General features: G+C 41.2%; 2 protein-coding genes across 3 annotated transcripts in view; both read right to left on the reverse strand.

Annotated features, from left to right (window-relative positions):
• LOC140901285 (suppressor of cytokine signaling 2) overlaps window positions 1-11,578 on the reverse strand; it is a 35,731-nt gene extending 24,153 nt beyond the window's left edge. Inside the window, exon 1 of the mRNA XM_073319856.2 lies at window positions 11,491-11,578. The gene's annotated coding sequence lies outside the window, so the exon portion shown is untranslated. The remainder of the gene's footprint in view (window positions 1-11,490) is intronic.
• NUDT3 (nudix hydrolase 3) overlaps window positions 9,404-16,042 on the reverse strand; it is a 31,372-nt gene continuing 24,733 nt past the window's right edge. For both annotated transcript variants that reach the window (XM_073319863.2, XM_073319864.2), the window contains exons 3-5: window positions 13,478-13,522; window positions 12,780-12,864; window positions 9,404-11,834 (exon numbers count right to left, since the gene is read on the reverse strand). In XM_073319863.2, coding sequence (XP_073175964.1) covers window positions 11,656-11,834; window positions 12,780-12,864; window positions 13,478-13,522 — 309 coding nt within the window. In that variant the 3' untranslated portion in view covers window positions 9,404-11,655. The remainder of the gene's footprint in view (window positions 11,835-12,779; window positions 12,865-13,477; window positions 13,523-16,042) is intronic.

Consider the following 16,042-nt stretch of genomic DNA (forward strand, 5'->3'; position numbering starts at 1 on the left):
TAAACACAAGCAAAGGAGCAGAGGGACGCTTCAATTTTAGGATATACCTTTCAGAAAAGGCCTTTAAGTTAGGGCTTGTCTACATGGGGAAGTTGACTGGAACAGCTTTTGCAGAATAGCTTCCCATGTAGACACTCTTCTTCCATTACAAAAGTGCCTTTTTCCAGTTTAGCATAATCCACTACCAAAGTTTGATGAAGCTACATCATAAAAAAGCATTCCTACTGGAAAAAAATGTGTCTACATGGGGAGCCATTCTGCAATAGCTATTGTGCTTTAAATTCACACCCTACCTTATTTTGGAATAGCTTCTCCACATAGACAAGTCCTTAGTCAAGGTGAAGGCCTTCAAGATAGCAGTGTCCCTTAAATTTACATCCTTCTCTTGACTGTCGACTTACCTGGCAGATTCACAGAGGCAACTTCAAGCATGTTTTTCTTTTTCATCCTTCCATAACGTGTTTAAAGTTCACAGTGTCTGGGAACAACGTTAGGAAGAAGAAACACCACACAGTAAGCACAGTTGTGTGTGAAATACTGGTGCGTTTATTGGCTGGCACTAAATTACAACCTACCCTCTTGTCAAAACTTGAGTTCACCAGTTTTTAAAAGACAGTGGTTCCCCCCACCACCACTCAAATTGAGAGAGATCTTTTAAAAAGAGAAAGGAGCGGCACTCTCAGATGTAAGGGGCCAGATCATCAACTGATGTAAGCCAAGCTACCTGCCTGGACTGCTTTACATCAGTTCAGGATCTGGCTCAACCCGTACATGGATTTCTTTAAAAAGTGAATTTAGGAATAGTACCACAGCTGAACCTACAGCAAACCCCTCCGCGCCTTGTCTCTGGAAACAGTGAAGGATGAAAGTTCAAAATTATCCAGCTATCTATTGAACCTGCCCAGCCTCGAGCAAGAACAAAAAGGAGCGTGTCTGAATTACTGACTGACTTAAACAAAGATCTGGCCCTCAAAGAAAAACGTTCTCCATTCAACAAATTATACCTCGAACAAAACAAGAGAAGTCACAAATGAGAGAAATCAAGCCAAGGGATGAGTAAGACAGGGACCTCTGCTGAAATACGAGATTTCTGAAGTGTCCTCCCACTCCTCTTATTTTTAAGAGCCATTTTGATTTCAGAGAAGATTACGAAAAGCAGTGTCAAGCTTTTTTCCCCCTACACAATGTGCTCCTAACCCATTGTTTTGTGTGTTTCTTTGATCTTTGGATAAACTTAAGTGAGTTCGATGCCCAAATCCCATTGAAATTCACTGAACTGGGTACTTAACTCCCTTCAGCTCCTTTGAAAATACCAGCCTTAGTTTCAATTCTGACAAACTGGCTTGCTCAGAGGAGGGAAAACTGATTCAACTAATCTGACAATTCTATTAGAAAACTGAATTACTCGTCAGCAGTAACACAACAGCCAACATTGATTTTTCCAGTCAAGGACGTCCATTTCTAGCATTAGCAGGAAAACCTGGGGGCTTACAACATATCAGGCATTACCAAATCACACAAACCATTACCGTTCTTGTATGCTGGCCTCCCAGTACATTCCAAGTGACTTAATGTATCTACTATGTGCAGCTCCCAGAAAGACAGCTTCTCTTGGAAGTTTCAGTTTGTTTTGTCAACTGCAGAAGTATCCAGCAGAAGAGGTAAAGTGTCAGTCAGTACCTGGACTGACCTCACAAAGTCCTGTCCTTGGTCAAAAGGATAAGTTCAAATGTCCCATCTCAGGTGGGGCCACACAGAAACACGAGTGAATAAATGTAAGTAATGTTTGTAGAGTTATAGTGACCCAAACAGTTTGGTCTTGGAGGTATCAGAATTAGGTAAGGAATGATAGCAAATTGTGCTCATCAGACTTACTGAAGTCAAATTTTTCTGTTTTACTTTAAAGAATCCCTCATCGCTGGTTTTTTATACCTATTCAGAGAGAATTTCGATCAGATCTGGGATTCTGTACTCCGTGCTGGGGTACACATTTTAGATTTTGCTGACATTGTGTTTTTATGACAAGACCAGGCCGAGAATGCAAGGTGGAGCGCCTGTTGAGTTTTGGCTTTTTACAAAAGCTAATATCCACTATGACACACAGGAAGCTTAGTAAATGCACGTGGATTCTGGGTAGCAGAGGAAATCCCATCATGTCCAAAGTACAAGTCCAAAGCTCTCTTTCCCAGGAGACTATCAGCTAAAGTCACAAAAAGAAGGTCTTTTCACACAATGAAAAAACATGCTAACAAATGCACTTAATCCAGTTAAAGTGTTCCCTCTCAGACCATCTACTCCTCTTCCTTGATTAGGTTAAGGTATAATGACACTATAGCCAACATATCAGCATACATTTATATACCACCTTCCATCAGAGGATCTGAAAGCTCTCTACAAAGGTGGATGAGTTTTTAAACCCATTTTACAGGGGGGCAAGTGTGGGCACAGGGAGGTGAAATGAGTTGTGTTAAGTCAAAGTGAGTCCTTGGCAAACAGAGAAGAAGCAAGGTCTCCTGAATCCCAAATCCTCTGTTGTAACCACTAGATGATGCTGTCTAGTTAGCAAGAGGGGCCAGCTGAGTTGTGAGGGGGAAATAACTCATATTAGCTGCAAGAGGATTGCAGAAAGTTGTTAATGTAAATAGCTTTATGCAGAAATGTTGTTTAAACACAGAGCCTGCCCCAAAGTTTATTTCAGTGTGAAAGTCCTTCTAAAGGTGTATCGGCACCCCAACAACAGACCTGTGGCACCAAGTCTCAGAGCCTGGGTCAATTGACTCAGGCTGCAGGGCTAAAACCTGCAATGTCAACATTCCAGCTCAGGCTGGAGCTCGGGCTCTGACACGCAGTGAGCAGGTAGGATCTCAGAGCCCAGGCTCAACCCCTACCTAGATCAACATTGCTATTTTTAGCCCCATAGCCCAAGCCCGGCAAGCCCAAGCCAACTGACACATGCTCAGACTCTGTGCTGTGGGGTTTTCTTTGTAGAGCAGACATCAGATGACAGAAGGCAGTACAGAAACTAAAGGACTAGATTGTCCTTTCTCTGTCATGCTATTGCCACTCATCTGTTCTAACTTCCTCTCTTTAATTGACACATGGTGTGTGCAAGGGGCTGTAACTTGCTCAGCACTTTAGTTCTAATTTAGCTCTCCAGCTCCTGAAATGCAACATTGACTTCCTCTTCTAATCCAAACAAAGGAGCCCTGCAGAAAAGAGCATTTCCATCTCTTTCGAAGTATGTGCTAGATATGAATGGGATTTTAAAGTTACTAATGACAGCAATCACTGAGGCTCACATCCCCTGTATGGAGAGTAAACCTACACAGATCCATCTCATGAAAATAACTACTTCCTTAAGCCCTATTTGAATTAGGAAATTGATTTGGGGATCTCATTAAATCCGTGCTCAAAACATTTACCTGCTTTTGCGCTTTCCAGCACAGTCACAGAAAGTTTGACTGAGATGAGGGGAAAAGAGGCCAATCATGCTTTCTGTAATAGCAATGGAAACAGTTTAACCTTGTATACATTAGCCTACATATGCTGTTTTCAGCACCCCCCAGCTGCTATCAGTTTTCAGCAACAGGTCAGTTTCATGGTAGAGATGGGGCCAGAGACACCAACAGACCTCAAGCAGTCATCTCTCCTCAGTCACCTGCCACAGCACTGGTTTTAATTACCAGCCATGACTTCCACTCAAGGAAAAGTGAAACACACAAACATAGCACTTGCAAAACTATAGATCATCCACTTCCTTCTGGGCAAGAGATGGTCGTTGCAAACATAACAATGCATTTAGAATTGCGGCTTTAAAAGAAGGAACTAATGAGACATGTATGTTAATACAAGAGATGGGATAAGGTCGTATTCTTTAATAATGAAAGACACTAAAAGCTCTTCTGTTTAAGCTCTGCCCAGCATGTATCAAAACATATCTGGCTTCGCAATTTTAGAGCAATCTCAAAGCACTTCACAAATGGTGAACAAACATCCTTACATTTTTTGCAAAAGGGGAAACTTAGGAAGAGAGCGGTTGAGTGACTTGCCCAAAGTCAACTTAGAGAGTCAGTGGCGCAGTTGGGAATAGAACCCAAACCGCTTGGCACTCCGGACCCAAGCTTTAATGACTAAACACTATCCGCTGCATTGCATGATCTAAAAGATGATGTCAGGATAAACAGTGGAATCCCAAGAGCTTTGGCGCACTCGCTCTCTCAGGTGAAGTTTGGTTTTCAGTTTGTGCAAGTGTTTGCCTGATCAGGAGAAACACTAGTAAGGTAACGTAACATCCCTCCATACAGCAACTGAAGCTGACCAGCTCTCACTGTATTTTAGCTGAGTTCCCTCTTTTCCCCTAGTCCAACGATCCCAACACCTACCTCCAATGGCAACAGTCCTCCCTGAGGACTGGCCACAATCCTCCCAAGGCAGGTCATCTTGGAGCAGATTCCCACACTAGCCTCTGCTGATCTAGAAGCGAAAGAGCTTGAACTTCAATCCCCACCATAGCCGCACATTGTGCTATTGGCCCCGGCATGGCAATTTCGTCTTGCAGCACAGCTGCTGCAAAGGGGACACCCAAACTCAGTATCTGCCTCTCCAGCACCCATGTTACAATTACAGTCATAACCCACTTCAGACAGAGGAACCAATTCCTCCTCGTAAAAAGGAAAGCAAATCCCAAAGTGCCCATTTTGACAGAAGCAAAAGAGAGCAGTGGATGCAAACACAAGCGTCCATCTGGCTATAAAATACACCACCTTCAAGCTGCAGAGAGAACTACGTGGACCTCATTCAGGACTTTCCTCAAATAAAAACCACAGATCCATATATCCAATAGTTTCACATAATGCAAGAGCATACACAGACCAACCTCTCTAGGCAAGAAGTGGCATATTAGCAGTGTTTGCAATCAAGAACTTAGGCATGGTCTGCCAATGTTTTATTTCTCAGATCCGCATCTAATATAGTCAGAGATTAAAAGAAAAATCAACTCCCATGACTGAGGTTTTACTTTTTCATCCGCTCCAAACATTAGCGTTAAAAGAGCTTATTGAGTCATCAATATCCCTTCGCTAGATTCAACATTTCTATCCCCATTCATTAGGTTTAAATTAATTGGTCAACACAATTCATCACTAATATTAACCCATTACTTCAGCGCTGTCTAGCAGGATAGATCTTCAACAGCTCCAGATACCTTCCTTTTACAGGAGACGATCACAGACTTATGCCAACCTAATTTCAAGAGAAAAATCTTCTACAGCTTCACCTGGGAATTTTACAGTTGTGAAGTTGTGCTGAGGTTGAGTATTTTAGCTAAAATAAGACTCCAATCTTAATCATGAGAGCGTAGTCCCATCATTGCAACTCATCAACAAAGACTTTACGCGGGGGTGGGGGGGGGAAATCAGGCCCTCAGCATTCACATCTTTCAGGATCCCAATCCCTACGCGCACACACAAATTGTCACATTATCAGCCCCACTCAGTCTTATTAATTTAATCCAATTAAGGTGTTTTGAATTCTTTAAAGTTTTACACTCCAGTTTTTACTTTACAGAGTAGATTTTAATCAAGTCAAGGTTTTGTCATACAAGGCACATAGAGATGCACACGCCAAACACTCATATTTCCTAAGTTCCTCCAACACTGAAGAAAGGAGCGAGGCTACTGTGCGCTCAGAGGCAGTATTTTGGGCTTCAGTTGCTAGATGGTATGTAATATGACAAGAACAGGAATAAAACAGTTTTTCCAGTGATTATAGGAAGAAGTTCCTCTGCACAAAGCTGCCATAAAGCAAGATGAAAAAAGCATGAACTCCCACCTCATCCCCATGCTGTGTAAAATACTGGATTTTGCACATCTCCAGTAAGCCACTGGTCTAAAACCAAAAAATAAATATATCCATCTTTGTGGGGAGATCAGAAGATATGTAGCTTTACTCTTGGCAACACCATCTGCCAGTTTGCAGGATCATCAGCCCCAAAAAAATCCCTTAATTCTCCTCTTCAAGTCTCCAAGTAAAACGTACTACTTGCTGGGGTTTGAGAATGCAAAGATCTTCCGTTTCATCATAACAGGTCTTCCAAAGGTCCTTATAAGTATGTACAATAATTTATGTAGGGTGCGTCTAATCCAAACGCAGAACATTTGAACAAATTTAAAATCCCCCACAAAAAAACAGGAACAAAAGAGGAGAGAAAAAGCTACACCAGAGGCTCCGAGTACACTTTTTAATCTGGCAGGTAGATTCCCCTTCCCCTCCACGCTTTACTCTTTAGAAGAACTAATGTGCTGGGTAACTGATTTTCCAGCAGCTCAACCATTTTTATTCTATTATCCTGATGCACAAATACCTGCTGGTTTCAAGTAGACAATCACAGCAGCCAAATCAGACTAAAGCTTGCACCTGGGAAAATATTGCCTGAAGGAAAGCATTGGTATTCTGGCATTGCTAGGGGTAAACTGTTCTAATGTCCGAGTTCCAAGTCTAATTATTCAGAAGAATATCTATACTCTTCTCTCAAAGACACTTTGCCCGCCCCACACTGTCACACAGGAGACCCAAATGTGGACATGCTTGCTCCACAAGCCAGCAACAGCCCAGTCTGTTGTATAGCTCAGGGACAGAGCCCCAAACAATGAAGCTCGCACAGTCCATCTGAAACCTCTCATGGGCATGGGGACTTCAGCATCCCCATCAAGCAGAGGGTCATGCTGAAAAGGCAATACTCAGAACTAAAGTCTCAGCTGAAAACCCTTTATGTTCAGATTCCAGGATGCAAGACATCCTAATAAAGTCTGCCCTGGTGAGATGCGGGAAACCATTCCAACCGAAGATACAGAAAGGTCTGAAAACAGAGTACTACCCAGCCAGTGGAAAGCTGGTCTATAGCTCACCACTAGTTTTTCCACATGACTGAAGAACAGCGTGGCTTGGGGACATTTGTGTGTGACAGATGGCCAAAACCAAGCGAGCAGGGAGAGCGTGCCTGCATTTTTCTTTTTAAAATCAGTTACCCGCCAGTAAAACATTTAGGGTTTTTACCATCAGCAGTAACTCCGTAGTCATTGCCACCCATGATTTCCTTGAATTTTGACCAGTGTGGGAGTGCTAACTTCCCATGTGCTTCAGTGGTTGATTTTCAGAAGGCTTTTAAAACAGGCTAAGTGGCAGATGTGGGAAACCATTTATGCTTTTACCCTGGTTTAAAAAAAAACAAAACAAACCAAAACCCAGAACACAGAGGTAACTGTTTTCTCCAGGGATCACATTTTAAATCTGCCCTGTGTCAGGCTTGAAATAACCAGAACGCTACTGAGATGACATATCGCAGTGGCACTCACCACTGTGGTTGGCAAATTTATTTCAGAAGTTAAAAAGGCCAAGGTCAATACATTTTTAGGAATGGAGATGGGAGTGGGGGAGACAAGATGAGAGATTGCTAGCCATAGTGGCATATAGATTAATAAGGAAAAAATAAAATTACGGCTAAGAGTGTAAGAAACTTAGATATACAGAGAGTATGTGGGGAGAGTAATGAGAGACTGCTCTGGATGTAAAACAAAAGAAGTGCGGGGGGGGGGAGAGAAATCAAGCTAATCGCTTTATACAAGGATGATGCAGTTTTGTTTACTGCTAAGATGTACTTTTCTCTTTTTAAAAAGCCCGAATAGGAGTTAATTAACTCAAGGTTAAAGCCAAAAAAGATTTACAATAACTAGTTCCAAAGACTCCAAGGTACTGTATTTATTTTACTCACACAGACTTTCTAAATGGTGATACTAAAGCACAAAAATGCCACAGAAATCACTGTTCCACTGTACCAAAACAGGGGTTGAGAAATAATTCCAAGAGCCTGAAACATACATCCTCCTTCTAAGAGAAGGGCTATTCTCTATTCAAGCCTCTTCTACACTGTTGCTAACACTACTTCAGCTCTGCCAGGGTTAGTTACATTTGGCACCATAAATGCAGAGGACTCTCTGGCTGCCAGGTCAATTAAAACTGCTCTGAGCAAGGTTAAGTGACATGGAGCCAAGCTTTTCAAAAGATTTTTAGGTGCCTAAAGATGGAGATAGGCTCCCAGGGGGAAATCTGGCCCACATGCTTAAAATGCAGGTGGGCAGCCTGCAGCCCATCTAGACTATGGCTCCCAACTTGGCTAACTTTGGTGGAGCTGCACCAACATGTGTGATGGTGGGAAATGTTTGCCAAGTTTCCCTAATGTAGACAAGCCCTATGTCTCCATGCCCATGCATCACCATCGCCCTCCAACCCTGAGCCCTGCTGTAGGATGCAAAAGGAAAACCATTATTTCAAGATCTCAATATCCAGCAACTTCTCCTCCCTCCTCCCCTGTAAGGACTCTTGCCTCCCAGCACCTCAGTGAGTATCTCCTCCTTATATATGCATGGAATAATGGTGCAGCTGGCAAAATATTGGGAAAAATGATCAGGTGAGTGAATTTACTCTACTACCCAGGTCTGCACTGAATTCCAGGCCTCTGATTTAGAATCCTGGGTTCAGGGGTGCTGAAGGAAACCTAATACTTACACACAATAATGAACCCCTGGTGTCTATGAGAGGTGGAAAATTCTGACCCAAAGCAAACACACTGAAACCTTCATAGTTGTGGCTGGAGCTTTGTAGCTACAGACTTCCCAGACTGCTACAACCTCAAAAGATTTCTAAAACCAAATCTAGAAATTTCTCCCCTATTCTGGTTTGAGGGCACCCAAGATCATATTGGCTAATATCCAATGCCAATCAAGAAGGAACTACACTGCAGGACATGTCTGCACCAGGCGGTTAAGCCAGCATCTGCCCTGGTTAAGTGAAGGTCTGAGACACATCCTCACTCTAGATTTAGCGTGAGTCAATACAGAACACTGTTTTGTGGGGTAACAATTTCCACCCTTGCTAGCATGTTCAGAAACACCGGTCTTAGCAATGCCGGAAGTCCTAATCTAGTTCGGAAGCCATTTTGTGCACTGGGTCAGTCAGACTTGCTCTGGAGTGGTTTAACTGACATCATGCTGACAACAGCTGCCAGAGCCCACATCTTAAAATCCTAATATGTTTGCATATGAAAGGTAGCTCAATTGTGAGTCCCAAATCAATTTAGTGCCATTTTGGATAAGATTACTTACATGGATATACCACATGGCTATACGATTGTTAGAGAAGAACCTCAGATATTGGGGAGATGTGAACTCTATGTGGTAAGGGAGAAAGATTTATGTAAGTCAGGAACAAGGCTTGTTTTAAGTACACAGCTTTTGAATAAAGACTGCTTCCAGCCCAGGAGCTCAATCTTCTATTTCCAGTTAATAAGGCATAACACCAGCCACTCAACATAATTGCATTAACAGCATCAATTCATGCCACATTAAAATACTTTCTTGGCACAATTTATTTTTCTGACCCAAACAAAGAAGCCACTAGCAAGTCATTAACAATATTCTACCCTAAAGTGTCAGTTTAACAGCCCTATAAAAACATTTTTAGATTTAAGGAAACAAAAATGTGCATGCTATTGATATTAAAACTGCAGTTACTCTTTCAGGAGTACCAGCTGCTTTCCTGCAAAGCATTTGTAATGTATTAATCTATACAGTGAAGGACAAAAACTCAACTGAAGGCAGTAGATGGCTGTGTTGTTAGGCCTGCTAACGGCTCGGAAAGAGCGGATTCTTCTACTTTCTTGTCCATTTCTGCATATATTTTTCAAGCCCTTTTTAGAGTTATCTTCAGGCTGATCAACAAAGACTAAGAAGGGACTGTACATTTGTTTCTAAGTTGAAGTGAACAGAACTGGTGTAATTTAGGCTGAATTCCAGATGCTCAGTTTCAAACTACTTCTTGAATAATGCCTCTCGGGATTTCCTTGTGTGCCTTTTCATGTTCGTGATCACTGGCACTGCTTTTGGCCTTGTTGTCCCATACTGATTAAAGTAGGGAGAACAAGGAAAGGAACAGAATGGGATCTCAAACTGAACAGCCTCTTGCCAAAGTAGTGAAAATACCAATTCCCATTACCCCAGCTCCATGGATACTTCTATCAGAATTTTATAAGTGCTTAATGGGAAGAAAGAATGCTCTTGAAAAGTATGAGTATTTATTAGAATAATTTCTGTTAAATATAAGGAAGAGTACTGCAGATTTAATTTCACATCTTGGCTATGCTCTGACAAAGGAGAAGTTACCAAATGCAGCAACTAGCTCCTGTCCCAAGCCAGGGATTAACTAATGCCCCTCCCAAACCTTTCCCTACCCTCCCACCCTCCAGCCCCAACCCTTTCCATTTTATTTCCCAACTAGACAACACTGTTGGCAAATCAAGACAGCATAAAACTTACATCAGTAAAAAAACAAACAAACAAAAGGAACCATGAAGTGTGCCAATGCATCAGGGCAACTATCCTATTAAATGATGTACTTCTCCACACTAGCATTTCTGCTTGGGAGCCAGCTGTACCTTTGTCACAGAGGATGAGAAGTTTTAACATTCTGAGTATGCTCTGTGGTGCAATTATAAGTGCTGCAACGCCACATACAAGAGAGATTCAACACCTGAATTTTTTCCCCCCCAAGACTTCTTTTCAGGGTCACCCCGCACGGGTTTGTGCAATGACACTCAATAAGTACAATCGGATGCTTTAGCACAAATTACAATAGCCAGTTGAGCACAGTGTAAGGCATGTGGACAAGAAGAGACATCAGCAAGATGGGAAAAAATTCCAAAACAGCAGGGCAGCATTGGTGCTTGAAGCTCCAGTTGGTTAGATTTTAACCCCACTTTGAATCCCTGATTCCTACCATTGAGGCCAAAATTCAGTTTCTATCATAAAGTTTCTGAGGCTGTTTGCTTTTGGCTGGGCAGTAAAGACCAATTCCTTGTATTTCATTCTAATATAAAACCAAAAATGTTGGCTGAATCTGTAGGAGAAGGAACTGAGCACCAGGGATGTCTGAAGGTGATCAAAACTTCACTCTGACTTTAAAATGTCACTGCCCTAAATTTTGGGGGTTTATGGAGGAGAAAACTGGCCCAGCCACTAGCATGGTCACAAAAAGTTTCATATTAAAAAAAACAAGGCAAACTGATTAATTATGAAACCCTCTTTTCACAAGTAGCCCAGGTTTTAAAAAATTCCCGCAAAATTAAAAAGTTAGATTCCTCCATCTAAAAAAATAGTTTATACATATGCGCTGAAAGTGACCATCACAGGTCTGAACAGCACCTTACAGTACAGACTAAGACTTAAAGAATTGATCTCACATTTGCAGTCCAATTAAAAAAAAAGAAAAATGTCTGGCTATGGCTGGGATGACACATATGGGAACACTTCAGAACACAAGGCAGAGGCGAAACGAGCAGCGTCGCTCTCCAGGCCAGGGTAGCGGTGTAAAGGGAAAGGGGCACTTCATGCACAAAATGTATTTTACAAAATACATATCCAAAAAAGCAAAACACCCCACCTTGCACTAAACTGCAACACTCTTAACACTTGCTTTGCCACAGGCTGCTGCCCATGCCTTGTTCAACAGAGGAGGCATGTGAAAGGGGGTGGGAGAGAGAGGAGGAGAGAAATCCACATTTCAGTCTATTTTCCAAAAATCTCTCTTTTATAGGGACGTCTTCAGTCATCTGATGTCAGAGACAGAGCTCTCATTAGAGTCAGTGTATGAAGTGGTCATGACAGGAGTGCCGTTGTTTGCCAAACAGCCTTGTCTCAAGGTATCAAAGTATGAGGCCTGCACTGGTTTGTGGGACTGCAGAACTTCTTTAGCATCTTCTATCTTAAACCATTCCCTTTTCCTTCCTGTGGGTAGAGGAATAAATTAGTAAATGCAATAAGAGAACTAAAGATAGACATTTATCCCTTCTGTGAAGTTTTTACTGTTGACTAGCATTCTGTCCATGTCAATTGTGATTAAAGTGGAACAATGAAGCGGGCTTGCAGCCCAATGCCAATTCAAAAATCCCAAGAGACTTCTCTGATTAGTCTTTTGATCTCAAAGTGACTGAACGGTCCCCCTAGCCAAGTGTAACACAGATGCCTCCAACATTCCACAAAAAATGTATCATTAGGGTAGTAAATCCACCATCCAATTGATGGTGGTTTTGGATTCTGAGATTGTTTTTTTCAAATGTTATTTCCATGATTTCTGAGTGGGATTGAAAAATATAGAAACACCACCGATATTAAGGGAATTCATAACAAATTTTGAACTCTATCATCTAACAAATTTTCTCTTTTTAAATGATATGCTCCTGACAAGGAGGAAATGATGGCACTCTCCGGAACCTGGCTTAGCTTGAGGAAGTGCTTTTTCCCCCAAGGCATCTCAATCTTCTTGTACAGCATTTGTCTCTTTGTATTGAGACCTCTCCTGAGGAGAGCCTGCAAGATGAGTCCAATTATACATGGGCTTTTAAGAGTGTTGACAAACATCCTGCAGGAATTATACTGATAAACTCATTTCATTTGGGGATCTAATAAGGATTTAAATGCACAGCTTTTAGGAGTGAGTGGTCAAACAAAAGTGCAAGACTTAGATAAAACAAGAGTCTCTATATAAATCCACTGAGACGACTCTTAAAGGACCAGGGAAGGAAGAAGGAATCAACAACATGATCACATTTTTGCTTTCAAAAGAATTCAACTATCCTAACAATCACTTACAGTAAAGGGTGGGGAGTTAGCATGCTTCTGTATGAGAGGGAGGACATACACCAGTAATGCTAACAAGCATGAAGGTCTTACCAATATTGACAGAGTCCTCCCAGTCTTCCAACACTTCTGTGACGATAAGTACATAAACATATGTTCTGTGTTTCCTGTCCCGATTCTGAAAGGCAAAATGGACAGGATTATGGCAGAGCAGTCAGGACGATAACACCTAAATAAAATCCTAAACGTTTTTTTTGGGGGGCGGAAGCGGGGGGGGGAACACGACCTTAAAGCAGCCTCGAGAAGGTGGGATAGTGCAAGCCTTCCTTTAAGTAGTGAACTTATTTAGTCTACAGAACTACAATCAGTGGTCTCCCTTTTCAAGATCAAGGAAGCTGTTCAGAAAGGGTTAGTGTATAAAATCAAGGGAATACAATAAGTAGCATTAGAATGAAGTAGCATACGATCGTCCACACTCAATAAATAGGCCCAACACTATTCCATGAAGTCTTGCTCTTCACTGCTGGTGAATGGCGTTATTTAATAAGTGATCTGATTTTCACTGCTGCTGATCACCAGCCATTCCAACTGAAGTGGAAACTAAGCACTCAGCATCTCCAGAAAAACCAAAAACCAAAAAACCAGGCTGCACAAAAAGATGCTTTTTCTCCAAATCTGGTTGTCTAGTTTGGCCAACACCCATACTGCTGCAAGCTTAAAAAGAAGCTTCACTAAAATGACATTTCTGCAGCAAGACTTTACAACCTGAACAGATATTTCAATAAACTTACCTCAAAAATTCCTACTAATCTTCCTAACGTCCCTTTCACTCCAGCCTAGAGAAAGTACAAACAGAAGAATGCGGTTTAATGTTTTTAACTACAGCTCAGCTCATTTCTTTATTTCCAGTGTGACAGCAAGATTTGTAAAAACAGGAAGCAAATGTTGCAAGCAGTCAATTCACATGAAAACAGCATAATCACCAGAGGGATGATATAACTGTAGCACGAGCCCCAAAAGCCTGGGATCCATCTTCAAGAGAAAAATCAATTTGACACCCGCATATCGAGATACCCTCAATGTTCCAACAGCTCTTATATGGGGAACTGAACAGAATGACATGCTCAGCACAGTTTAAGCCCAGATAAAACTTGCTTAAAACAAAGGGGAAAAGGCTGAAGATCTCTAAGATCAGCTGGCTTGGGTTTCAAAGCTGAAAATAAGTTTGTGTGTCAGATGCAAAAAACAGTCTACAGCAACATCACCTATTCTACAGAAAGCTTTTATTTCCTTGCATCTGAGCTGAAGAAAACGTGGGTTGGGATTGCAGTTGTTTTACTTTGATCTACTTGGGTTCAAAGGCTGAGTCCACACTAGAAAACTTTAGGGTGAGGAACCTCAGGTAAAATCAATTGAATACTATCTACAATACAGCTTCCATCAAATATACTGGTGGTAAATTACAAGATATGAAGTTTGCTATTTTACACAAGGGCCAAATACATCTTTAAGGGCTTGTTAGGCAAAATGTCTCTTTTACCCTTTCCTTTACACACATTGTTGGGAATGTAAGTCTGTGGACTTAATTCTCTGCTATCTTATAACTACCATAGAAGTGTGGATAATCAAATTTATAGATTAAAAATATCAGACATGTATTTAAATTGGATTTTTTATTTAAATTAAGTAAAATTTTAAATACATGTATTTAAATTAAATTTAAAATATCAACCTATTATATGGCCTAACCTTACAATATCAAAATAATTTTAATTAAATTAGCACAAACACTTTAAAAAAATCACAATTAATCACAAGATTAAAATAATAGTTGCAATTAATCACAGTTTTATTCGTATGGTTAAACAATAGAATACCCATTTAAATTATAAATATTTTGGATGTTTTTCTACATTTTCAAATATATAAAAGTACTGTAGTGCAATCCCTAGCATGAAAGTGAAATTTACAAATGTCGAATTATTATTTTTGTTTTGTTTCTGAGTGCAGCTATGTACAAAAAACTTTAGAGCCCACAAGTCAAAGCATGAAGGGGCACATGAATGTTTATGTGCCAGATGTGCTAAATACCTTGTAACCCCAGCTTTCAAGTACACAGGATTAGTTAGGATAGTTTAAAATTTAGGGCTCTCCATTACTGTTTCTAACCATCCTACCCTACCCTTCATTAGCAATTAATTTTGCTAACAATGAAGGTTACAGCAGATGAAAAGTACATTTTAAGTTACCATTGATGTTTGCCACCTGCAGGTTCAAATCAGTTCTTATAAACACATGGGGAACTTACAGCTTCAGTTCAACAGCCTGGAAATCTTCGTAGTGACACCCAATATTTAAAGTCTGAGTGCTTGTATTTCTGTATCTTGGCGAATAAGGCATTTACATACCACAATGTTGACTGTGATAAGTTAATTATAATTCAAGATTAACTGTACTACAATGGAACTGGAAACACGTGAAATTCAAATGCATCTGTGCAGACAGCAGATTTTCTCATTCTTCATATGCTCTATCCTTACATGTAAAACTGGTGTTGGAATTCACAGCAAATATTTAATTAGCTGATGTAAATTAAAGATAAACAGCCTCTCACAAACTGATGAATTCAAATTGCGAGAGAAAAAAGTGAAAATGGCCGCACAACATTATTATATTTAAATGTAGAACTGTGTAGAAACCAGAGTTTCTTTTCAGAAATGTGAAATTTCCTACAGGAAAGGTTTTCATTCTGGATCTGAACAAAATGTCAGAAATGCATTTTCCTATGGAACGGAAACAATTGCAAAAGTTCATTTCAGGAGACCTGAAATGGAATTTTCCCAACATTTCCAGCCAGTTCCCTTGCACCCTAGGGTGCCCGCCCATCAGGTTGGCAGCCCAGAGAGCTGGGTAGCCACCCACCAGGGAAGACTCACAACCAGGTGGGCAGCCCAGGGAACTAGGGGGGGAGATAGCCAGCTGAGGTCCTGGAATCCTGGGGAACCTGTCAGGTGGGCTGCCAAAGTTCCTGCAGGCCCAGGGAACCATGAATCCATAGCAGCCCATGAGGTGGGCTGCAAAGGAGCCAGCTGGGTCTACCTGCTCAGCCAATCCCTATATGTAGGAGGTGGATGCAGCTGTTCAAGAATGTCTGGGGATCAATTCTCATCAGAAAGGAGCTCCTACTAGTGCCCCCATAACACAACAATCCAATTATTGCCCCTCAAAAACTTCTGAAATCAAGCGATGGGGTGAATTCATTTAAGGCTTACACAATAGTCCTGAGTTCCAGGCAACTGATACTCTGATAAGCCATCACCATGGACCACAGCCTCTGCCAAATTAGCATTCCAAAC

This window comes from Lepidochelys kempii, chromosome 21 (genome assembly GCF_965140285.1).
Source record: "Lepidochelys kempii isolate rLepKem1 chromosome 21, rLepKem1.hap1, whole genome shotgun sequence".
NCBI classification, from domain to species: domain Eukaryota; kingdom Metazoa; phylum Chordata; order Testudines; family Cheloniidae; genus Lepidochelys; species Lepidochelys kempii.